Here is a 26,393-nt window from a genome sequence, read left to right on the forward strand (position 1 = left end):
GTTTTCCATCATGATCCCAGTTTCGTTGTCAGTTTTCATTGCTCTTTGCCTTGAAATCTCACATGCTCACTGCCTAAGATCTGTTCTTGAAGTTGTGCACTGTTCCATTCTATAGTCCAGGTCAGGTTTTCTTCTTCAGTTCAAAAAAAGAGTGTGAAAGCTCTGCTGGATTTAGAGCTAATGGATTAAGAGGACTTGCATGCCTCACTTCTGTCTTGACAGATGTCCACCACAAATAAGATTTTAAGCTCATTAGGGTAAGCAGGCACTAGCCAGTCAGCATCCATGTTGTATTTATAAAGACAGGTTTTTTTCTGCACTATATTCAGAGGTAAAAGGACTTGGAACCTAATCCTTTTTTTCCCCCCCCTTTTGCAAAAACACAGCATAGAACTGAATGCAGAGATCCAAAGGAAGAGACTTTATTTTGTAACCTCTCTGAAGAGAAACTACTTGAACAGGCCTGTAAATGTCATTGGATACTGCTTAACCAAGACAAAGGTGACTTCGACTGGGCACATACCCCCTGGAGAGACACAAAATCAAATGGGTTAGAGATGGCTGCTGGACTTCTGCCTTGAAGGTCTTCAAAACTTTCCCTTACTTGCAAGTGACAAGCTATTTGCTTTTTCCTTCTAAGACTTCCCAACAAGATTTAGATTTATTTGCTTCCCCTCAGATGATCATTCTTGGAAAGTATTTTTCTTTCTCTCTTCTAAATTGCTGAAAATCCAAACTGCATGATAACAGAGTAAATTTTGCAGATTTTGCAGATCACAGAATCACAGAATCACAGAATCCCAAGGGTTGGAAGGGACCTCAAAAGATCATCTAGTCCAACCCCCCTGCAAGAGCAGGGTTTTAAGATGTCTGCACCAGTGGATCTAAACTGTAGCATTTCAGATGAAAAAAAAAAAAAAAGAAAGAAATGAAAGTTATTTTTCCTTACCTTTATTTCTGTTTCATCAGCCAAGGTTCAGTTCTCTTAACTGCAGCACTTATGGGTTAAGAAAAAAAGCTAACAAAAATACAGAAGCGTTTCTGGGACACCCTCCCCCCCAAAAAAATCACACCAATAAAACACAAAACACTGTTGTTTGAATAGGTTATGAGGTCAGGACAGAATAATACCACCCTGAAAGAGGAATTAGAGAAGCCAAAGTAGGAATTGGGTGACTCGGAAGATACTTCTTTTCCAAGTATTTATTTATGAAAGGCAGCATGTGGATGAGGGTGATAATAGCAATCGCCCCCAGTATCCTTCTTCATTACTCAGACTGGCTTAAGTAGATTCATCTTTTCATTTCTAGATGCAGCTTTTCTACTGAAAGTGGCCATTTCTTGGTGTCACAAAGGTTATAGATGACAGTAGCCAACCCTAACGCTGGCTGCCGGCCAACTGCTTCTCTTTAGCAGTGTGATTTCCAACCACATAGTCATAAGTTGTCCAATTCCCAAAAGTCTTTGCATGCTGCCAAGCCTATAAATCATTCTCAAACTTTAAAGAACTGCTTATATCTTTCATTCTTTGCTGCTGGAGTGCAATAGCTGAATATGCATACATGGAAAGTTGTTATTCTCTGTAGCCTTATTGTTCATATCTGTTTTTCTGTTCAACAAGGGCAGCAAAATTACCTTGTTTTACTGGGAACAAGGCATGACTTGTCCCCGGTGATTCCCAGGGAAAATTTAAAACTCTGTGTGCTTTCTCTAATTTTTCTGGGACACATAAACTGTAGTTAGTGTATATTATGGCACTGTAATTTCCCTCAGTGCTTTTCTGGAGAGCATCAGGTAATTACTTTTTGGCTCTGGTTCTTGCAAGTCATGTAGCTCATGCTCTGTCTGCTTCTGTGTCTCACCAACAGTTTCAATGCAGCAGTCACAGCCCTTTTTGCATTCTCTATTAGGCATGTGTCTAATGTGTTCAAAGGGGAGAAATGGAGCAGATTTAGGGTGCTGCTTCATCCTAGTAATCTTAATTGTCAGGGTCCTATAGCCCTCCACAGTAAGTCAAGGAAAACACAGTGTATCAAGCAACTATCCTTAGTTCCCCCCTTCTGTTTACAGTGGGAACTGACAGACATCTTTTTGTAGCTGCTTAATATTCGTGCTATAAGATCTCTTACGACTTTTCTTCAAAAAGCAGCTAAAACAGTTCTATTCCTTGCACTGGGAATTTTGGCCATTAACTTCCTGTGAATTGTCTGTTGTATTTACGGAATTCTTTTTCTTTTTTCCTTGATTTCACAGTCATGGCATTGTTTTTATAGTTATTTCCATGCCAAGCATTAACATATTAGATGAAATACATACATTAAATGCAAAATGCTGGCTTATGATTATTCATTATGCACTCATTTATTACTTTGAATATTAAGAGTAAGCCAATATTCAGTTCATTATTTATTTATTGTTAAATAGAAATTCAGGGTGATAAAAAATGCTTTTTAACAAGGCATCTGTTTTATCCTAACTTCAGTTGCAGTTTGCGTGTATATGCAATGTGACTAATGCAGCAAATTTTTAGCTTCTGTGAGAGCAGGAATTTTAATTTGCCTGTTTCCAGCCACTTATGAAACTGCATTTTTCTCATCAATATTCTTGTTATTAAGCAGTTATATATTACTTTGCATTTCTGAGCCCTTCAGAAAAACCCAAATGCTTTACCTCATGGAAAATGCTAAGGAAAATGCTTTGTCCAGTGGTCATGCAACAAAAAGAGAAGACAAAATGTTTTTTCTTAGGTAAGAAACAGTGCTAGAAGAGAATATTGATAAGGAGAATGGCAAGGAAGCATTTTTGAATGTGAGGAGATTAGGTGCATTTGAAATCTGTAGGTTATGATTTCTGTATGCTGATGTCAGTTACTACAGTAATGTATTTTGGCTTGCAGTGCTACTGTTTGCAGAACCTGAGTTGAAAATGAGTTGATCATGTTTAAGTAGATACCAAAGTGTTGTTATGTGTTTAATTGCTGACTTGAGCAATTTACAAGTACCCCAAATGAACAGAAAACTGTGTTTGAGAAACAGACCTTAGGAAAGCACCAAAAATATTATTTTCGGATCAAATGAGGCTTTCCTCTCACATATGGATTGTGTGTAAATTGCCTTTGCTCCTCCTTTCATATACTTTCTGTCTAATAGCGTGACCAGCAGGTGGAAGGAGGTGATCCTGCCCCTCTACTCTGCTCTTGTGAGACCTCGCTTGGAGTATTGTGTGCAGTTCTGGTGTCTTCAACATAAAAAGGACATGGAACTGCTGGAGCAAGTCCAGAGGAGGGCCATGAGGATGATCAGGGGACTGGAGCGCCTCCCGTATGAAGACAGGCTGAGAAAGTTGGGGCTGTTCAGCCTGGAGAATAGAAGGCTGCGTGGGGACCTCATAGCAGCCTTCCAGTACCTGAAGAGGCCTATAGGGATGCTAAGGAAGGACTCTTCATTAGGGACTGTAGTGATAGGACAAGGGGTAACGGGTTAAGACTTAAACAGGGGAAGTTTAGATTGGATATAAGGAGGAAGTTCTTTTCTGTAAGGGTGGTGAGGCACTGGAATGGGTTGCCCAGGGTACTTGTGAATGCTCCATCCCTGGTGGTGTTCAAGGCCAGGCTGGATGAAGCCTTGGGTGGCAGGGTTTAGTGTGAGGTGTCCCTGCCCATGGCAGGGGGGTTGGAACTTGGTGATCTCAAGGTCCTTTCCAGCCCTAACTATACTATGATTGTACTGTTAGAATTGGCAGTATTCTCATTTTGAGGGAGCTGCCAGGTCATGTAGCACTCCTCAAGGGAAGAACTTAAATGTTCAAACCCCATCAGGCACAACTGGTGAAAACCTAAGACTAGTCTGAAACTGGCAATAGAAGTGCTCTGGAAAAGGCAAGAATAAGGCCTGAACCTGGGTGGAGTTGAGTGTTACTCAGACCTTAAGGGTGTTAACAGTGCTGTAACCATGGGATGGATTTTAGGGCTTTATGGAGTAATATGATTTAAAAACTGTATGAAATGTCAGTGTGAAACTACTGACAGAAGCTTAAAAATTGTGGAAACAAGGAAAATTGAGAAGGAAGGACTGCTTTTGACAGGCTTTAAAAGGGGAATATCCATAAATGCTCATACCAGGGTCTTTAAAACTTTAGGTTTGTATCTGTGGATGACTTACCAGGAAACCGAATTTCTGCACTCTGAGGTACTACGGGGAGCTTGAGTGATAACAACTTAAAAAAGCTATCTTACTCTGAAAGAAACCTGCTTTTTCTTCTTCTTCTATCAGCAAATTGAACATAACCAGGGAGCTGTTCATGTTATTGGTCTAGATGTCACTATCTAAATAAGAAATTGCTGCTTTTTATTTCAGCTTCTCCTGAAGAGCTGGCACTGTTCTAGGAGATGAGAGTAGATTCTCTCCTTTCTGTAATTACCTGATGACAATAGTAAAGAATAGGAATATCATGGCTCGAAGGAAATATAGTTGCAAAAGAATACATGAAACCAGCGAGTCTGTATAGAGCCTTTATTAGTGGTGATGGTGCAAGTGAAAGACAAAATTCATCTTGATTCTGAGTCAAGGATTAACTTTTCAGAACTGCTTGTGTGAAGCTCAACTCCTGCCATCTCTTTTTTTAATGTAATTAAATTGCTTCAGACTTATTGCATGAGACAGCAAATATGAACTTAATGCTTTCAAAATCTGTTTTGCAAAAACCAAGTCTTTTTAAACAGAAGCAGGACAAGAGAAAACACTTGTAAACAGGTAGGAAACTGATTTCCTTCTCCAGCAAGAATACTTAAGGAATACATAAGGGAATTAGGAAGAAATATAAATAGGAAATTAGGTTTGGGGGGTGTTTGCCTGCACAGGGCTGTTGGTACACCTGGACGACCCAAAGGAGTTGAGAAAAATTGTATGACCACTTGAGGTCAGCAGTAGTTTTGTAAGATATATTTACATATGCCTATAATTTTTGGAATGTGTATTCTGGGCACTTAGTCATAGTTTCTCTTTAAGATATTCGTGGGTATTTAAAAGCTTGCTGTCTGTTGTAACTAATCCGTTCACTGTTGGTTTCAGTAGTTAAGACAGTGACTACAAGAGGGTAAGAGTTAGGACCAAGAACTGTGTGAAACAGCATAAAGCCTTAAGTATATATTTCCAGAGTTATGTAAATCTAGAAAATTGAAAGGGGACAGTCTCATTAGCCTGAACAGTGGTTACATCAGCTCCCAAAAGTGGAAGCAGGTTCGGAGTTGTGGAGCTACTTCAAGGAAGGCAAGTTGCTGTCAGGTGGGGGAATGGCAGTTTAGCAGGCAGCAGTGGCCTCTGTCGTTTCCAGGGTGGTAGTGCTGATTTGGGATCCAGGAGTGAGGTCCAGTGATTTGTCTTCCGGGAAAATATCCCAAAGCACTATGGAATAGGATGCAGCTATTTAGCCTCATGCCTCTTCCAGCTCTCAGTGAGCTCCCTCACCTTAAGTGTCTCAGTGTCTCCCTAAAAATTGAGATAAATACAACATTCCTCAAGGCTGTGAATCCAGAAGCAGAAGATGTGATCTGAGGAGCTGGCAGTTGGCAGACCTAGCAGAAACTGGAAAGGACAATTTAAAGTCAGTGGGGTGCTGACTGATGCTTGGAGGGAAGGAAGGGCAGCATGTCCCTCGGGAAATAAGGGGCAGGGCAGGAAAGTCTGACAATGACCAGTCTATTTTGTAGGACAGAAAGTAGGAGAGAGTCCTGACTGTGGGTGGATATGCGTCTTTCTTGTTGCACACCCAGCTCTGAGGGTAGCTCCCAGTGCATCCATCGTCTTTGGAACATGCTTGCTGTCCCAAAGCTGCACGGAAAGCGGTACACAAGCAGGCTCGTTTCCCAGACCTCTCTGCTGCCCTCGTTCTCGCTCTGGAGTGGCTCTACTTGAAGCTGCAAAGCTATTTAAATGATCCCGTTCCTCTGACATGTAAATCTGTGGAAAGGAACTGGTTAGTAATGCCCTGTATCTGCTCAAAGGAAAAACAAGAAGTGAAATAGTATTTTAGTTAAAACAGGCTTGTTGCTCACAAGCACTGTTTCCCCATCTTCCTCCCAAGGTGGTCAGAGCTGCTGCAGCCCATTGAGTTCTGCAGGTGCTCATCAACTTTGCTGCCCATGGCAGCACTGAATGAGTCAGACAGGATAGGCCGAGCAGACTTCTATTTAGACTCATATCCTGGCACACAGGAGTGGCTGAAAAAGATATTGTGAAAGGTACAGAGTGAGTTTTAAAGCTCTTTTATAAAGTCTCCATTGCAGGAGACTTTTAAACCTGACTTGACTGGAAGTCAGGAGAGAAAGTCAGAACAGGTTTTGACTGGAAATCAGGACAGATTTTGTCACGCAACGGTGTCCAGTCTTCTTTGTGGTTGTAGGACTAGGTCACAGGGTTCAGTCTGAGCTAAAATGTGTGGTGTTTTGTCTTTACTGCTCCAACCAGAAGGATGTTCTAGAACCTGAGATACCTTTTTAGATGCTTACCTTAATTTTCTAGTATAAAAGTATCACACACAGTTTTATCCTCGTATTCAACATTTCCCTTGAATTCACACACCATGTTCCATGGCAGATGGCAACTAGCTCAGCTTTCATTCTGCTAAATTAAACAAGCCATGCTCTGGTAACCTCCTAAAATAGACTGTTCTTTTCTTTAACTAGCAAGTCATCTCTACCCATTTTAGATTAGCTGCTTCTTGCTCTCCAGTTACACATCCTAAGATAAATGCTTTTTCTTGCCATTGCATTGTATTGGTAACAATGCTTATTGTGGAGCTGTTGACTACAATCACATCTTTCTCTTCCTCAGTCACTTCCATATGATGATCTCATGTATCAATCTATCAGGTCATTCCTTATTAGCAGTAATTCTTTCCCTATTTTTTTTTCTTCCAAAATCTTTAAAGGAAAAGATTAGTTCCAACAATAATACCCCACATTGTCATCGGTAACCTCCCTCAGCCCAGTACATCCCATTCAGCTCAATGCTGTTTCCCCCTTGTGCTTGTACTTTACCTGTATTGAAGTTCTCCCATACCCTAGTCTTTTCCAGAACCAGTAATAATTGCCATTTCAGGCATTTCACTGAAGTCCATTATTCAATATCAGCCATGAAACATTTCCATTTCCCAGCACATAGAGCATCTCAAAAAAAAAAAAAAAGAAAAAAAAAAGGCAGACATCAGCTGCCAATACTAAGCTCACGTTTGATCTTGCTTATATCCGTGTCTTGGTTATACTTTAAACTGTTTTTTTCTTAAGTACCCTTCAGGTGAAAATTGCAGGCCTGCATTTTCCTGGAGAACAGTTTTCATTTGGCTTTTCCGAATCATGGAACATTTCTAGGAAATGGAAGAATTCTCTTAGCTTTTCTGTAGCCATCTGGTATCGTGTTTACTGTTACAACTGCAACTCCATGTTCCACTTCTTTCAGTTTTCAAGTCTCTGGGATCCGAGAACACGTCCACATCTTGACTTTCCCAATACTTCCCTTGAGGTAATTTCCACTTGTCATTCCCATTATTTGTCCTGCCTTCTCCCTCCTCACCCCATAATTAATATTATCACTGGAAAAACAATGACAAATACCTGATTTTAAACGTCAGTTTTATTTATTAATAGTGATCCATATTGAGCATAAAAACATAGCAGAACTTGTCTGAGGTTTTATCCAGGACAAATTCCCCTCGGGTAGCCTGGTATGAAAATGGATTTATCACTGCATGGCTTTAAGATTACCAGTCTTTGGATTTAGATCCTTATTAAGCTTATGATGCTGAACAGGCACCCCTGGAAAAAAGTTTTGGAAGTGACTACTTCTGTTCCTCCAGACGGTTACTAAAATAACCGGGAACTCCGGATTTCTGGGTGCTGTGCTTAAATCTACCAGTGACTATGCGTGACCTTAAGCGAGTCTCTTTATGCAGCTGTTAGCGCATGGACACTTTATGGCAGGAAGCATTCAGGAATAACCGGCACCTGGAATCCTCAGGGAAGGAGGATTCTTGCCTGTAGCCCCCTTGCTTCCCCATCTCTTCCCGCCGTACTTCCTACCCCTATTTTCCTTCGGGCGCGCGAGCATCTCGGAGCACCGGGATTACTTCCCAGCTCCCCCGCAGACCGCGGCTGCCTCTGCAGCTCCCCTGCCTTTCATTTTCCCCTGGCTTTATTTCCGAGCCCCGCTGCTGTGCGACCGTGGGCAGCGCCAGGATTAGGCCCTCTGCATCGCCCTGGCCGCCTTCCAGGCTCATCCTCACCCAGGCGAACGCGGTCTGCGGTCACCTTGGGCGAAACAACTTCCTCCGACCGGTGCTGGGGAGAGCCTGCGCTCCGATATGCCTTCACCGGGGCTGGGGCCCTGTGGGGGAGCAGGGTGGGCGGGGCAAGGAGAGAGGTGCTGGCCATTCATAGGTCCGTGGGCGGGGAGGGGCGGGGCGGCCAGGGCGGTGCTGGCCGCCGATAGGCCGGTGGGCGGGGCGGGCGCAGGCTGCGGCCTCGCGCGGCTGCCTCAGCTGCGGGCGGGCTCGGGAGGCCCCAGTGGGGCCGAGCCTCTGGCGGCGGCGGCCAGGTACGGCTTGCGGGGGGACAGGGTGGCGGCCGTGTCCCCACAGCTCCCGTGGGGAGCGGGGTGGGCACCGGAGGCCTGATACCGATCGCCCGACATCCCTCTGCGTGGGGTGCTGGCGCGGAGGCCCCCGCAGAGGGTGGGCCGCAGCTGACCATCGCTTGTCAGCTGCGAGCACACACAAGGCAGCTCGCGGGGCCGCCCGGTGGACCGGGGTTGCGAGGAGCAGGGCGGGAGCACCGTGTGCGGGACGGGGGGGCGGGGAGGCCGCGGCTCCGCGGGGCCTTAGCGCGGCTCTGTTTCCCCCTCACCTCAGCCCGCGGCGGCGGCGGCCGGGCCCCGCCTTCTCCGGAGGCTCAGTGTGACACCACCCGCTGGTCGCGTCTGAGCGGTACCTGCCGGGGCAGGTGGCTCGGGAGGCTTTGGGCTGGCAGAGCCAGCCGGGGCAGCTCTGAAAGCCGGGCTTGTTTAAACTTCATCTGAACAAAACAAAGCTCCGTATTGCAAGAGGGCCCCGCACACCGGGGGAAAAACCAGTCTGAGTGAGCCTGTGCACACGGAACATGTCTGCCTCTCGCGCTGTATGTCCTACGGAGCGAGGAGACAGTGTATGTGCAGGACTTGTTCTCTGAATTCAGTTTTGCTTCATGAGCACATAAAGTACGCGATAAGTAGTCCGTTATACGTGTGTTTCATCAAAAATAGCCTCGCGTTTGTAACAAGTTGTGCTGTCGAAACCCCAGTACAATTGCATTTTAGCACTTGACGTGCTTTAGCATTTTCCAGGTTTTCTATACAACTTGAAAGAAAAGTTTGTGTGCTTTAACACAAGTTGCAAATTAAGAAATCTGGAGTACACAAAAAACCTGGATCTTGTATTATACACCTTTTGTATGCAGAGGTTCTGTGTGCTTCTCTGTGATGTATGGATATCAGAAAACCTGTAGCTGCTTTTCAGCCTTGTCAGTGTAGGTGGATGTGCAGCTGAACGCTCTTCCAAGTGTGGTTTTTTTCCGGTGTTACTTTTATTTTTTATTCTCAGGTTTAATTGAGTTAGAAAAACGTATGGCTGTCAAATCATAATTCTCATGCTTTCTGCTGTACTGAACTATGCTTCTTGGTAGTTTGGCAATGCTGTGAACAGGCAAATTCTGTCCTTTCGTTCATTGAATTTCTCTGTTTCTTTCTGTCTAAACTCATCGGACGAACTTAGAGAAATCATTGCTTTTCTGGAAGACCTTTGGTTCCATTTCTCCAGGACTTCCTGCCTTAGCCTGTATGTCTTGGATATTTTTAATACATCAGGCAGTTATGTGTTGGCACAGGGCAGAAGTCACTATTAGGATCATATCTGTTTGCCTTTCCCCTTTCTTTGAAAGTTTTCAGCCTTTTGCTTTCCACGTGTATGTGTTTGACATTGACGGGCTGTGATGTTCTTACACCCGAGCTAGCAGTTTCTGGAAGTAGTCATGGTTGCAAAATGTGTAGCCTTGATTGCATAGTTCAGTATTGTGTGATGACATGGTAATACATTCCTAGATCCAAGTTAAAATCCCATGGTGTAAGGATGTGCACACAGGTCTGGGGGTGTTAGCACTGGTATAGATAGACATGTGAAGCCATTGGTTGGCTCATGCATTGTAGCACTTGGGTGTCACCTACCCGACAACAGGGATTGTTTCCCTGCTTGCTTTGCTTTGGTAGTGACTGTGCTGAACTCCTTTCACTCATGTGACAGATTGTATTCTCCTGCTTGATTCCATAGTAAAAGATGCCCTGAATACTTGCATCACGCAGATTCTGTTCTGCTCAGTTTGCTTTTCTGTGTGAAGTAAACTTTTTGTATTAATTTTCAAATGTCTCTGTTGATTTCTAGTTCTGGCAACTTTTGTCATCGTACTTTACGCACCTCACCTCTTCCTGTTACCATCTGCTCAGTCAGGTCCGGCTGCTTTTCATTGTCTTTCTTTCATTTCCTCAGTGTTGCACCAGCAGTGCTTTGCAAAAGGCTTGTAATTCCTTTCATGTCTTTTTCTACCTTAAGTTTGAGCTGTTCTCTTTTCCATAGTCATGCATGTTATTTGTTCCTTTGTGCATTTGGTAAGAGTGTCTGATGTGCTGCCTGTGAGAAACTGTTGTGGATTCTTGTGTTTTACAAAGCTTTGTACTGGTTTGCAGTAGCCTCTGAACAAATATCAGATGGTAGCCAGTTTATTTCACTGTTGCCCTACCAGAGATTTAGTGACTTGCAGCCTAAGAGGCTTTCTGCTGCCTCTTACAAGAAAGCTGTTGCTGTCATGTTTATCATGACTGTAAAGCCATCCAGAATGTAAACTCTTTAACTTTTTCTTACTGGATGAAAATAATAATTGAAATAACTTAGTGATATTTTGGCCTTGCTGAATCTAAGAATGCTTAAGCGAATGCAATTTGATAATGCTGTGGGAAGAATTAGTCCTGCCCTTCCCAGTGGCCTCCTCTTTAATCTTCCTTTTGTGCCAGCAAATGCATTTGTACAGCTGCATAAGACTGAAGAAATAAATTAGTTGGAGAAAACCACCCATTTTTTATGTGGACCTCTTTTCCAAGTTAAGGACAGGGTGAATTGTGCATCGTGTGCAAGCAGAGGATATTTTCATTTATGTACTTCAAGACTATCATCTGTAATCCACTGTTAAAATGCCTTTTATATTACAATGTAGATTATATGAGGTTACCAAATAGCACAGCAATATCTGGGGGAATGTTAGAATGAATCAATTCACATAGCTGCTTGTGTGTAAGAAACAAAAACCAAATTAATTCTCAAAAGCAGACTGCATTTTATTTCCCCTGTTTACTCATGTATAAAGGTTAAATGTAAAAAAGAAAAACAACCCCAAATACGCCTTAAAGCTCCATGAATTCTTTCTGCCAAGCAAAGTGGCTAAACAAATTCCTGAGTAAAGAGGAATATATAGCAGTCTGCAGAATACAAATTTAGGTTTAGCAGAAGCACTGCTTTTACGCTGAGTGTTTAATGATAAAAATTTAAGATGCAGAACTTCAGGTTTTCAGTTGTGAGATGTAGTTTCCAATAGTGCAGTAATGCTTGTTTTCATTCAGAGTAAAGTGTTTTGTTACTGAATTTCCCAACTAGATGTCTTACAAGTGGTAGCAGCTCTCCTAATCTTAGCCTGTGAACTGTAACTAGAACATAACTTGGCCTGGTTGTCAGAAAATGTCACTATAGCTCTGTATGGCCATTTAATCTTTCTTCTCTCTTCTAGGTTGCTCTAAGGCCAGAAAAGTTGACTGGAAATAACACTGGGGTGGAGGTTTACAACACTGGTAAGTAAGCTGTTTCAAAAACAAGGGAAAGCTGGGAAAGGAGCTGATATGGAATCATGAGTCCAGGAATGAGTCACTTGGTGATGAATTGTCTGCAGCTTTGCGTGGGAAGATAAAAGAGCTGAGAATCTGAAAAGAGGAGAGAGAGCGGTAGCTGGTAGCATGTTCTTGCTCATGGTGAAGGAAAGGAATATGCATGCAGATTATGAAGACAGGTACTTGATGTTTCATGTTTTCATAAAGCTGCAAAACACACTAACCCATTCATCATCACCCTCTGGTTGCTTATTACAGCATTACTGTTTTTATTACTGCTTAAGTAGAAAACTGGGGGGAAGTACCATGTTTTCCATTAATAACATGCAAGTTTAGTGATGAAGTCCAAACTAGAGGTTGACTGTCCTTCACACCATGCTCTACTAGCTTTTACTAATTCATTGTACTGGTTTGCAAGAATGTAAATGGTAGTAATAGTTTGTGCTTGCAAAAAGGAAAGATTTTAGTCTCATTGCATATTATATCATACTACAATAGAACTAATCCAAAGTATTTCTAATGAGGTTATATATTATTTCTTTCTAAAGTGGCTTTTAGAAGATGACCATAGAGGATCTCCCAGAACCTTCCTTAGAAGGAGATTCCCTCATTGAAAGAGAAAGGTTCTTAAACTCTGAAACATCTGTTACTTTTTCTGTGGCTGCAGCACCAATGCCTTCAGACTGTGGTATGTACTTTGAACAGTAAATTTATGATCAGTAGAGAATAGATTTGAGTAATGAATTTTAAGAAAAGCTACCAACTCTGAAATTATTCTTTCAGAAAAAGTTTACTGCTTAACAAATGAATTCTCTGTTATTTTTGAAGGAAATGAAAGATGAAGACCCGTGCTTTTTCTATTTTATTGCATCAAATTTAAATTGTAATATTCTTTTTCTTCTTACCGTTTCTTCTGCAAGTGTGTATGGTTAGATACTTTTAGGTTTTTTACATCTCAGTGTACAACTGGATATTGTGTTAAGATAAAAGATTTCAGTCATCTAATGTAAGTAAGCATTCACATCACATTTAAAACCTCCAGAGGTACACGTTTTTTTGTGCCTTCAGTATGTGAACAATAGACTATGGGGATATTTCTGTTGGAAGTGTAGATGTTTGCGGTGGTAAGGACTGTGAAATCAGTGTTAGAATATTCTAGCAAGCGTCAAGCGATCAGCTTTCGAAATAATGTTGAATTGGCTTCTTCAATTACAATATTTGAAGCAGGATATATAACATTTAAATGTCACGAGATAAGGATCTTCATAGAGAGCTATAATTATAATATCTTTGAGTACTGCAGATGTCAATAGCATCTATATAACTTATAAATTACTGAGTCCACATTTTTTTTTTTTTTTTTCCCCATGCGTTGATTACAGCAGTCAACTATATTCAGGAACCATAAATATATGTAATGTTCTGTCTTTGACAGTCTCCGCATTCTTGAGACCCATTTGATGAGTTAGCACAAGTTGGAAATTCAAGTTCAATACAGTGTATTTTAGTACACAGCATGTGTCTTTACGTGGTTTACCCCTGTTCTCATAACCTCTCTATCCTATTCTACTCTACATACTGCTGAAATTTAGTCTGTTCTGCTTTCATATCCCTTAAGAAATTTTTTTGTTTGCCCTTTTTTAAACATTTTTGTGCTGTAATGTCTTCTGATAACTCTGCAATATCACTGTTATCTGTCCTGCTTGGTCCGTGCCTACTCACTGAATAAAAAAAAAGCTTTTATAGGAGATCACTGTCACCTGTGTAACAGTAATATTAGAGAATTTGGGTAAAGAAGGTTGAACCACCACAGAAAAAGATTCTTGGTCATTACATTAAGTGTTTATTTTTCCTTAACACAGTTGTGATCGATGCATCAGAAAGGTGGAGAAAGTAATGTTTTAAAGTATCTAGATGCTATTGTCTACTTTTACAGAGTTTTTTAACAGATTTTCTGTTGTATTCTGCAGCTGATCTCTGTTAAGCACTTACAATGGTTGTTATTGATACTTAATGTGTTCTCAGGTGTTTTACCTTAGCATACTGGTTGTGAGTCTGCTAGAGTTGATTTCTGATATATAAGTTGGCTCAGGTTTGCAGTTAGAAACCTTCGTGGTAGGGTAAGAATCATGCATGTTCTGTAAGATTGTTAATTGTATTGGTTAGTTCATAGAATCATAGAATAGTTTGAGTTAGAAGGGACCTTCAAAGGTCATCTAATCTAATCTCCCTGCAATGAGCAGGGGTATCTTCAACTAGATCAGGTTGCTCAGTTGTCTGTTTACTTCACAGCTTTCATCAATATGTCAGCTGTGGTTTATATGGAACTCAAATATAAATCAGTACACCTGTGTCAGTGCATGGCACATAGGTAAGAAGCACATTTTGCACAGTGCTAGGAGATAAGGCATTTGGGATTTTTGTATGCTTGGTGCATATAAGAATTCATGCTAAGTATCAGTGAAGTTGTCCTCATTTTCATTCTTGTTGAATCAAGGCAATGTAGTTAGGAGACCTGTAGGTAGCCAGGGAGCAAGCTGTATTTGTGCTTTTATCTGTTAATTGAATCTAGAAGTGCGGTATGCTTTCTGAGGAAAGGTGATGGTGATTGTTTCAGAGATACTTTATACCATGCCATACACCTAGATGCTCTGTTTTACTTAACCTGCATGTCTTTCTGAGAGCCTTCTATGTGTGATTGATGCAAGCTGACATTGTACATCCATTTGAAACCTTTCGAAAAGGCAACTCCCCAACAGCTACAGTGGGGGTTAAAAGTTCAGTGTTTTCCATGATTCAGTCATTTGCTGATGACAGTAGGTTCTGCTTCCATTCCCTTTCCTAATTGCTGTTGCTATCCAGATTCTTTTACATAGTTTTCCAGAGTTGGAAGAAACTCCGCAAATTTCAAATACAGTGTGTGTATATACATGGACACACATAGATATAAATAACATGAAATATCATGCTTTTAATAACACGGTGGTTTTTGCATCTATAGTTTGGGTTACCTGAAGTGATGTGAAGCTTAAAATCTAAAAATAGGTATTTTTTGCTGATCTTGGTTCAGTGGCTTAATTTTTAAAGACGTTTGTTACCTGCAGCTGCCATCAGCTGGGATTGGTACATTTGTGAACTGTCTGAAAAGAAGGGAGGCCATAGAATGCCTGCCTGATTTGTGCGTGTGTTGATATTTTGGTGTATTTTATGTAAATTGTGATGGCAGAAGGAGGAAAAGACATGTTTTGTAGCAAATGGAGAAATCATGTATGCATTTAATCACTGAAGGATCAAGAGGTTTGTGTGTTCCTGGGAACAGCTTAGAATCAGCCGTCTTTGGCTAGCTTGAAGCAAGAGAAAGCCCTTATTAGCATAATCATTGCACATCTCTCTTGGTCCTTGCCTAAACTTAAAATCAGTCTTGCAGTATCACTGTATTGGTTGCTCATTCAAAGCTTTTTCAGGAGTGTAAGCAAGACCTTAGTACTAAACGAAAAATAGACCAGTTGGTAAAGAAAATGTTCTAAATGAATTCAACATTGATTGTCCAGTGTGATCAGTAGCAATATGACTCTCTGCTGATAGGTTGAAACTTACAATTGTACCTAATGATTCCTTTTTTATTTTTTCAACAGAGTTTTCCTTCTTTGATCCCAATGATGCAGCATGTCAAGAAATACTTTTCAACCCCAAAACATCAGTTTCTGAATTGTTTGCTATCTTACGGCAGTGGGTTCCACAGGTCCAGCAGAATATTGATATTATTGGGAATGAGGTGAGGTATAAATGGAGGTACTTAAATACTTTCAGTGTTAAAGAACAATGGTGACGTCAAATAAAAACAGTTCACTCAGAAACAGAACTAATCCTAAGTGCAGATACAGTTTCTGCCTTTTAACAAGTATATCCTGATCAGTGTCTTGTATTCTACATGCTGTCGGCTTTCATTTGGAAAGAGAAAGATGATGGATAAAACTTGAGTACATTTGGATAGATGGCAGGAACAATGTTTCTTCTCAAAGCAGTTGTTCAGAGACCCGTGGTGTTTCAGCTACTTAGTGGTAATCTTAAACTCCAATATATGAAATTACAGTGAAGCCTGACCATAAGGGTAATGTTTCCAAGGCACAAAATTAATTAGGAACTGAAATATACTTGCAACCTGCAATAGTCCGCTTTCAGAAGTCACCTTGTTTCTAGTAATTCCGTCCTTCTTTCTTACTGTTCTTCTTTTAGATTATAGATTTTTTTAGACAGGTGTGGAGTATAGTAAAGATTCTTCCTACCATAGTAAAACTCTGGGTTTCTTTTTGGGGGGAAGGATTGTTGAGAGATCAGAGAACAAAGGGAGAATGACTTCATAAACAATGTCATTTTCCTGTTCTTCAGTTAGGCAGTTAACCTTTCAGCATGTGAAATTTATGTTGGAAGTAATGATATATAGAAGCTTTAAAATCTAAACAGTGAAGGTTAATGATACTCATATAAAGCTATTTATTGCATTTATGTAAAATGTAGCTCAGTCCTTGCAGTTATAGTCTATTCTGGAAGGCTTCTTTGTTATTAACCATTAAAATGAATCTAGGAGTCAATATATCTGAAATAATTTACTAAATAATACAGATGTTGGAGATATGCCAAAGCTAAAATGTGCTTGTTTTCCATTTGTCTGTCAGATCATTAAAAGGGGTTGCAATGTGAATGACAGAGATGGACTGACTGATATGACTCTCCTGCATTACACTTGCAAATCAGGGGCTCATGGCATTGGTGAGTAAAGAAATGTCATTATAGATGTAAAACCCTAATTCATTCACAAAGGCTAATCCCACTGACTATTACGTAATTTTTGCTTGCAGTAGAATTTTGTTTTAGTGCCTGGTTTTGGCTCTTCTTGTGGCCTTCGGAAAGGAAGATACAGTTATGGCTGTGACATAACTTGAGTTAGTGGTAATAGGAATTGCAAACAATGGTACCAACTTAAACGTACATTTAACATAGCAAAGGCTGTTTCAGAGTGTGGTGCAATCGTCAGTGAAACTAGAGTATGCAGGTGACTGGGTGTTCCCCTGTGAGTTTGGGCTAAATTTCTAAGTGAGGTCTGGCATAGGTTAGCTTTCCTGGTGTGTTGGCAGATCTTTTAACGTTAAACTTCAGCACTGTGGCCTGCAATTTACATTGGAGAGAAACAGGTGGTATTACTACATACTGTAGTAGAGATTTGAGCCCATCATGATAAAAGGCAAAGATTTCTGCATCCTAATCCTAAAAAGAATGGCATAGTAATTATTCTGGCATACATCTTAATGTTCATTATGTGTTGCACATAAGCATGTACATGTTTTTTGGGGTCAGATACATCTCTAATCTGTATTTTACAAAATTAACCTTGCAGGTGATGTTGAAACTGCTGTAAAATTTGCGACGCAGCTCATTGATTTGGGTGCTGATAGCAGTTTACGCAGCCGCTGGACAAACATGAATGCCTTGCATTATGCTGCCTACTTTGATGTTCCAGAACTTATTAGTGTTATTTTGAAAAATGCAAAGCCAAAAGGTAGGCCTTGTTACTTTAGTTTCGTGTAGTTGTCCATATTTTGTTCTATGTTGACCCTAACCTGGTGTGTAGTGGTCTTTAAGGGTGGGGTTTGTTATACATAATTAGTTTCTAATTTCTTATTCTTTTAATCAGCCTCATAGGCTTATTTTTTTCCTTAACCCATTTTTTTTTGGTAGTTTATTGCACTTATTCCATTGCTGCTTTTTAAACTTGAGCTTTATACAAGATGGTAGAAAAGCATGATAGAACATAAATAAAATAGGTTAATTCTAAGTTGTTGAGGACTAAGAGAATGTATGCAGAAAACTAAAGATGTAACTATTCTGGTAAATTCTTAGGGTTTTAGAGATTCCTTAAACGTTGAGAAATACGTTTGAAATGCCATGAGAAGGGTAAAAGAGAAGTGGGGGTTTGGTGATAGCAGGTGGCAAGCTAGTGACTTAAGCAGCATTGATGGGCTCATTTTTCCCACTTGTCTGTCTAGAAGATTGTGCGTAAGGAGAAGTTTGGCATAAACAGATAATACCTTTTGGAATGGTGATAGGAAGGATTGGTAATTGGAGCCCTCTCTATATTAATGCAAATGGAAATACAGAAATGGTTCTGACCCAGAACATTTGTTCCTCATTTAGTCAGGATATCAAAACCAGTAAGTAATTTTAATACTAAAATTGTACAAATGTTAATTTATTTTACTAGATACCCTTCTGATTGTGCCATTTTGCAGAATGATTAATGCCCTTTTTTAGCTGGTTGTAGCTAAAGACTCAAAATTCTGAAAAGCTAGCAAGTTTTTGGAGTACACAAGGTTTGCTTACCAGATCCCAACTCACCATGGAGGTAATTACTAAACAGCGCTGTTAGTTATTGGTATGACATACCTGAAAAGGTAACAAGCATAGGTTTATAACACAGGACAAAATAAGACTGCCCAGTGGTTAACTCTGCATTGCATTTCACTAGTCCAGTCTCCATAATCTGCATCAGCAGATTAGTCTTCTTTTAGACTTCATTTACATTTGGTGTTCCCATCTCCTCCTGTGTAGTGCCTACAGAAGTGGTGGGAGTTTGCTCAGATTTCCAAGGAAACCACTCTAGTTAAATGCTTTGGCAGTTGGCAGGTCTTGGATAAGCAAATGTTCCTTTTTTTAAATCTCAGTAAAAGTATAAAATGATTTGCCCTGTGACATGAAAACGATGCATGGTCTGAACTAATAGAAGGAATACTCTTAGCTCTGTACTTCCTCGGGCAATTTGCAGAGAAGGGAGGACGTATATAGAAGGCAAACATGTCTTGAATGTATCCATACTGAACTCAAGAACAAATGGTTGTTAATGTATTCAGAGCTTGTTAAGACTGTAACTGACCCTGAGAGACCCCATGTGAAACATCCAGTACCACAGATGTTTCCTTTTGATTTACTGCTCAGCTGTTTCCTTTATGACGCTCTGCAGCTAAATTCTTTGTACAGATTTACTCTTAAATTGTTATAATAGAGAGCTAGCTTGTTTGAACAGTTTTAGAGGTTTTAAATATAAAAATTGCTAAAGGCTTAAGAATTAGCAATGTGTGGTGCCATTAGACAATGACTGTAACCTACATGGGTTGCTAATGACAGATCATTGCCGTGTATTAATTTCCCTGAGATAGTTTGGGGGTAGTTACTGGCTAAAATTTGATATATATGTGTTCCCTTTTTGTCACCTGTACTATGCCAACTTAAACCTAAAACAAAGCTGTAAGAAAGCAGGGTTAAAAACTCCAAGCAGGAGCTTGCAAACTAGTCGCACTAGTCTAATTAAAATAATAAAACCCCTACACATCAGTTGCTCATTAAACCAGCAGCTGTTGCTGACTCAGTAGCTGACAGTAATGATCACTTTTTCTAAGACTGGTTCCCATGTGTGCAGAAAATACCTACTTGATAGCCTTCTTAGACATGGAAGTTTTAATGGTTATATGCAGAGCTTGTACTCAGTTTTAAACTGGTGATGGTCTTCTGACATTCGGTATATAAAAGGTATCTTTATAAAATTCAATCTGTATTAGTATGTATAAAGTTGACATGTTACAGACATATATAGTTACATATCTTCTGTGTTGATGTTTTGCTTGCCCCCAAAATATTAATTTACTATAAACGCATGAGGATTTTGATACAGTTTGGATATAGTTTGTTTATCACATTGTGAGAAGGGCTGGTGGTTTCTGGGCCAGAGACTGATACTGGGAGCTTCTATAGCCCTGAGGTGAAATGTTTTATGTTCCTCACTAGTTCAGGTTGGAACATTATTGCTGGTATTTGTTGGCTTTTGGTTTGTGTATTAAATCAGCTGGCATTATTAATTCAGGGTCATAAACATAATTGACTCAAACTGACATTTCTCTTACGTGGTTTAGGAGAGGAGTCAAAGACCAAATCGACATTAAAACTCTAATCTTCTAGAACAGTAGTAACTTCATAGCAGATTGAAAGATACATTGGGAATAAGTGATGGAAATACATATTATGATACCTCTTTTGTAGTTAAATGCAGTACTCCATTTTCAAACTATCAGTGAAATACCCTTTGGAGTGCAAGTTTTTGAAAACAAAGAAATTATGAAAATGGATAGCTCTTACTTCCATCATGCCCATGAGTAATTAAATTCATGTAAAGCAGAAGTATAATAATTTTCCCTTGTCCCACTACCTGCTCACAAAGGAAACCAGCTGATTGAAGATGCATCTCATGTTAGAATTTGACACCTAGGAGCAATAAAATAAAAATCTCTGAAACATTGATTTACATGCAAACATAAAGTTACAAACTTGTTAACCTTGGCACAGTAGATTGGACATCCTGAACTGCAACTATTTTGCAGTTAAGTCATCAGTATTATAGAAGGAATGAAAGTAAATGCTCATCTTCCAGATTGGTTCATGGTATGAATAAACAGATGCTGATAAGGTTGGTATTCTATGTAGAGTTACTTCTCATATGCATTTAGTGCATAAATAATTGTCTCTGTATAAATGTTAACATAAACCGTACAAATGAATGTCCGTTCAAGGAATCTGTTGGGGGAAGTGTTCATGTAACAGACTTAACATACCTATGATGTTTGATTGCAGATGTGGATGCTACCTGTAGTGATTTTGATTTTGGAACAGCTTTGCATATTGCTGCATTTAACCTGTGTACAGGAGCTGTCAAGTGTTTACTGGAACATGGAGCAAATCCTGCCTTTAGGGTAAGGAGTTAGGTTGTTGATTAACCAAAAGGTGAAAAATGGCTGGAAAAACGGAACAATCTCTCCGGGGTTTTGCTTAGCTACAGATGTGTTACCTGGAGAGATAGTGCATGAGAAAAGGTGATTTATAACTCATCGTGGATGATTTCCTATGCTTTGTTATACTTGTGTGTTGCGGTTTGTATTTTTGTGTCACAGTCTAGTCCGTTAGTTAGCTTTTAAGGTGTTCTTGTATTTGTTGCTTGGATAATGAAAAAACAATTGCTCTGCTTGCTAACCAAATAATAGGCCTGAGTTACAAAGTTATATATGTGTCTAGCCACAGATCTTGCGGTATATATGTTATTTTTGGAAGGGGGGGAGTTAGGGTGGTGTTTTGGTTTTAGTTTTTGTGGTGGTGTTTTTTTTTTGTAGCATAGGCAGTATCTGTTCTCCATTTTCAAATTAATTTTTAAATGAGAAAATACAGTTGTTTTAAGTGTACTCCAAAGTCAGGTCACTAATGGTCTGAAATCTGGAATGTCAATGTTCATGCAGTTTGTCGTGATATTCAGTCTAGATCTCTTTAAAACCACTGGTTTTCTTCTTTGTCTCGTTATTTAGTGTGCACGTACATGTTTCAGATTCTATGGCAGCTGTGTGTTTGAGTTGGTTGTTGCAGGGAATACTGCTTTGTGGGTGCACAAGCATCCTGAGCTGTCAAAAGGTGGCTCTGTCCTTGAGAAAAACAATTCAGTGTCCGTGTGCTTTCTTGCCTCTGTTTTCTACCCGTCTTCTGCTGAAACAAAGATTTGTGGGGGACCTGGTGGGCTGAATGGTGAGACTGATGTGACCGAAACAATCGCTAATGCGATGGCTAAAACATCACAGCAAACTCCCTGCTCAGCTTTAACCCAGCTATATCCTGGTTTTAAGGCACTGGGGCTTGAATGAGGCTACCTTGCACTTAAAGAATGTCTGTAGGTTTTTAAGGAGTGGTTGGTGTTCTTCAGTCCTGCAATGAAGTTCTGACCAGAGGCAGTGGGTAGAGTTTGCTTATGTGGGGACAGCAGAGTGTAAATGCTGAGTAAGGATTGGCATTTTTCTAGAGCTGAGACAGAGATGTTCTGGGGGCTCGGGGAAGGCTGAACTTTTAGACTTTTTTAAGGGAACAAAGCAAATACAGTCTTGCTCTTCGTCATTCACTCTTTGAGCTTCGAGGAATTTCTGAGTCAGGAGCTTAGTTGAGTCAAATTTGGAAGACAGAGGTAATCACATTTCCACAAACTTAGTGAAACTGGCAGATAGGCACAGATCCATACTAATGTGTACGTTGAAGAATGTGTAGGCCGAACTTGCCATTATGGCAGCCTGACACCCCAATGGTTTACTCGCTGTCTGGCCTTGAGTTAAGGTGAGCTGGTGCTCCAAGAACTCTGGCCTCAGGTAGGTGTCAAATGGGACATACTGAGACTCACAGTCACTGCTCTCTGTGAATGGGGAATGCTTGGAAAGGTCTCTGTCCTTAATTCATCCCTCATGGAATAGTCTGTGTCTAAATAAACCTGAACAGTTTTACTCAAGTATTTATGTGGGATATCAACTTCGTGTATTCTATACATGCAACATACATTATCTTACATTTGGAATAAGCCTCACCAAGGAGTAAACTGTGCACTGGGTAAAAGTGAACTCTTTGGACTTTTTTAGGGAAGGGTTAGCTTTACATTATTGGCATTGCAGACCAGAATTCTTGCTTACTTTCTGAAATCTATATTCAGGTAGACAGATACGTACAGTGTTTTGTTTTTTCACGTGTTCTGAATACTAATAATGTTCTTTGGATTTAGTAACTTTTGAAAATGAGGCACTGTAAATGCTAGTTTATATATCTGAGGATGTTTTGGCATCCTTATTTGAAAATGCAGATGTTTTTATAGTCATTTGTATTCTAGGAAAAATAGCTAATAAGATTAAAAACTTTCATAAACCACTATAGTTTTGCCCAATCAGGTTTATTGTGTCACAGCATTAAATCCTGTGCTACATTATGTTTCTACAGAACGACAAAGGGCAGATTCCAGCAGATGTGGTTCCTGATCCAGTAGATATGCCACTGGAAATGGCAGATGCAGCGGCCAGTGCAAAAGAAATCAAGCAGATACTGCTGGATGCAGTGCCTCTCTCGTGTGACATATCAAAAGCCATGATCGCAAACTATGACCATGTCACAGGCAAGGCCATGCTTCTGTCACTTGGCCTGAAACTGGGAGATCGTGTTGTTATAGCAGGACAGAAGGTACGATGAGCAACTTCATGCTGTTCTTATAATTTCTGGATAGTCAGTTTACTTATCCCTTTGGAGACCCGCTCAAGCCTGAGAGCCTAAAACTGGAAGGTATGAACTCTGGATGGCAGTAAGGATCTGGTTACAGAAAGTAGGAAGCTAAGCAGTTATGTGTGAAAGAAAGTCACTGTTACGAGAAGCTGTTTTGACAGGCACACACTGCATTTTGCATCTGTAAACAGGTTTTCAAGTCTTCCATAGTACCTCAGCATGGCTCAGCTTTTATTAGCATATTTGGTGTCACATTAAAATGATGGCAAAAGTTACAGCTGTGAGTTGCCCAGCTTTCAGTTACGAGTGTGCATTCATGAATTACCCTTGACAGTTTCCAGAAGGCAGTAAAAGAAAACTTCAGTTCTGCTTAGCCTCTAGTAACCCAATTTCACTGGTGCAATGCAGCTAAGATCTTGGAAGCAGCACTGTGCTAACAGGGTAGTTATGTGGTTTTGTGGGAGAATAAGAATGTAGTCAGTACTGGCCCAGCTTGAATGTGAACAGCTTTTAAGAAGCTACCTGGCTAGGCACATCTTAGAAATATATTGGGAAAATACAACATTGATACTGCAGTTAAGCATTCACACCTTTTATTTGCTCTAATAGCTAGGGCTCTGCAATGATGTAAGAGTGCTAGAATTCTTTTAAACATCTCAGATATTTCTCTGGTAAATACTGAAGGCATTTGTGAGCAAAATTTTACAAGTAGCTTTACTGTCAGTAATTTCTCTAGTATAAGTTCAGATTTGTAATTGTCACATCTGAAGTGTTGTAAAGTGAACTCCACTGAGAGGGCAAAGCAGCTCTTATTCTATATTTTATTTGGTATACTTGAAGTTGGGTCAGCAAAGTGAAGGGATCACTAGCTATGCAGGGTGGTTTTTAACTGAAGTACGGACAGGAAGCTGCTTATTCCTTAAGAAGTTCATGGAAGGTTCTTTTACAGAAAGCCATTGCTCAGTGAAAGCAATGAGAATGTAACTGCAAGTCAGCTGAGGCTTTATGGCAGGAAAGGGAAGAAATTAGTCCTTGTTTATCCTTCCTCCAAGTAAGGCCCATAGAACTGTAATGTGGCACAGATAAAGCTTCCTGGGTCTGGTTATGTGTTTTTAAATTGAGTATGCTACTACAGTGTTTTTTAAGAAGTTGTTGGAAGCTGTTTTCCTGCTGCCAAAGCCCTGCTGGCCTTTCCAGCTTGCTTTTATTTTTAAGGGAGCCAAAGCTGTCATACAGCAGGTGGGAAGGAGGAATGCGACTGTGCTTTTTGGTCTTTTCCATGTTTGCTTTCTTCCCTTCCTTCCTTTGCGTGAGAGTGTGAGAGGAGCTGTTCTGCATTACTCCCACATTGCTTCCCACGCACTTTTCCCATTTATCTGAATGGAGAAGTTGATCTCAGCCCTGTTTTCCCCGCCCCCTGGATGCTCATAACTGTGTGCAGCGTGGAACAAGAGTGAGAACAGGATGATGACAATTACACCCCATTCTTAACCTCCTCTTGGATCAGTCTTAATTTCCAGAATACAGAAGCTGGGACAAAGGCACTGGACTGGCAGCATTTTTACGAACAGTATTTATGGATTCCTGTTCTCTTCCCTGCTTTTGCAGGCTCCTAGTGCCTCAGCTTTAATGAATCTGGAAAGCCAAGCAGTCAATGCCTGAGGGAAAATGGATTCCTCTTTTGATTCCTACTGTGGCTGTCATTTTAATATCCTTACAGGGTAGGAAGCTGTGTAAGCAGGTGTTCACTGCTTACAGTGAACATGAATTGGGGTCCCCCAGCTTCATTGGTTCCTCCTGTGCTAGATTACATGTTGGCTGAATGGACACTTCATGAAATGTGAGTGCAGGGAAGCTAGTAGCTGGGAGAAAACACTTTTCCCATTCCTGCTGTCCTCTGTTCCTTCCTTGCAAAAGTTCTAGGGCTCGTGCAAAATTGGAGCCTCAGTGTTGCCATTTCAATCTCCCATTTAAGGCGCCTGCTTGTCTCTCCTGTCTGCTAAGTGCCTTTGGCTGGTGCCTGGAGAATGGAGGAATCTGTGTGGCTGCGTGGCCAAGCTTCCTCTGGCTGAATTTGATCTCTTGGTTGGTAGCTAAAAAGTCTGGGTCCAGATTCGGGTGATGTACCTGCCTATAACTCCAGTTTAAAGGAAATCTTCAGCATAAAAGAGGAACAGGCTCTGGATCACATTTGTTTCTTTATAGAACATTAAGAAAGAGTAGCTGGAAGGTTTTACAGTAAAGAAAAAGTTTGTCTGTTTATGCTCTGAGTGCTGGTTTAGACCGTGAAGTCTGGTAGAAGAGTGAAGTAGAAAATAATAGTATTAAGGTCACATGTGATAATGAAAACTGAGCAACTGAAAGATCAAAGGTTTTAAGTACTAAAGCTAATTTAAAAATCAAGCATAAAAATGAATTTAAATCAGTGTTAAATGCATCTTTGTTAGTTATTCCTCTCCTGATTGGTTGAAGAGTGTGAGCTTATAATGTATATTTGCGGATGCTGAGGTCCACCAAGAAGACTGGTCTGTCTTGATATTCTTGGTATACTTACCTGTTCAGAGCATCTACTACAGTATATACTGAAACAACAATGTGTTTAAAACATTTGCTGGCTTTTGAATATTGTTTAATCATAAGGAGGGAATAAAAGACTTTGGAATCTTTTCCAAAGAAAAAATTTGCTCTGAAGTTTACCCTTGAACCTTTGCAACATATATAAAAATACATATATACTTACATGTATTTATTTGTATACCCACACATACATTTGTAGATCAGTTTAGCATTGCCATGGAATCTCCAGTTCAGCAAGGTATCTAGCCATGATTCTGGAATTATTGTTGTGGAAGACACTGGAAGTAAAACTTCTCATTAGGTATATACTCCTGTACATTGCTGACTTGGAGTTGTGGTTCTTCCTGTCTCGTGGTTGTCTGTTGTGAGATCTGTCAATAAGCACTGCTTTTCTTGAATGCAAAATATACCCAGGATGATTAAGATGTTTTGGAGAATGCATTGGCTGGCATGGAAAGATAGGCAAGGCAGTGATCAAGGTAGATCATGACGTTTGTATTTTGTTGTTCTGATCAAAAGCTTGGAGATGACTTGCTTTCTCCTTCATAATCTGTACTATATTCTCATGAATACTTGTGTAACTAAGTCATTCTGTGTTGGTGCTTTTTGTATTAGGTTGGTACGTTAAGATTTTGTGGCATGACGGAATTTGCCAGTGGCCAGTGGGCTGGCATAGAGCTGGATGAACCAGAAGGAAAGAACAATGGAAGTGTTGGAAACGTCCAGTACTTCAAGTGTGCACCGAAACATGGT

The 26,393-nt window shown here is 40.4% G+C and overlaps 1 protein-coding gene across 5 annotated transcripts in view; it reads left to right on the forward strand.

Moving 5' to 3' along the window:
- The window catches only part of CLIP4 (CAP-Gly domain containing linker protein family member 4), a 64,574-nt gene that overhangs the window by 25,421 nt on the left and 12,760 nt on the right, over positions 1–26,393 (forward strand). The window contains exons 5-13 of one of the 5 annotated variants that reach the window (XM_065679714.1): positions 11,855–11,915; positions 12,014–12,130; positions 12,500–12,639; positions 15,587–15,726; positions 16,628–16,721; positions 17,347–17,508; positions 20,628–20,746; positions 22,788–23,024; positions 26,256–26,391. In XM_065679714.1, coding sequence (XP_065535786.1) covers positions 12,513–12,639; positions 15,587–15,726; positions 16,628–16,721; positions 17,347–17,508; positions 20,628–20,746; positions 22,788–23,024; positions 26,256–26,391 — 1,015 coding nt within the window. In that variant the 5' untranslated portion in view covers positions 11,855–11,915; positions 12,014–12,130; positions 12,500–12,512. Of the gene's footprint in view, positions 1–8,497; positions 8,589–11,854; positions 11,916–12,013; positions 12,131–12,499; positions 12,640–15,586; positions 15,727–16,627; positions 16,722–17,346; positions 17,509–17,995; positions 18,161–20,627; positions 20,747–22,787; positions 23,025–26,255; positions 26,392–26,393 lie in introns of those variants that run through there. The other 4 variants (XM_065679712.1, XM_065679713.1, XM_065679715.1 and 1 more) reach the window with 4 other exon arrangements.

This window comes from Lathamus discolor, chromosome 5 (assembly GCF_037157495.1).
Source record: "Lathamus discolor isolate bLatDis1 chromosome 5, bLatDis1.hap1, whole genome shotgun sequence".
In the NCBI taxonomy this organism is placed as follows: Eukaryota; Metazoa; Chordata; class Aves; order Psittaciformes; family Psittacidae; genus Lathamus; species Lathamus discolor.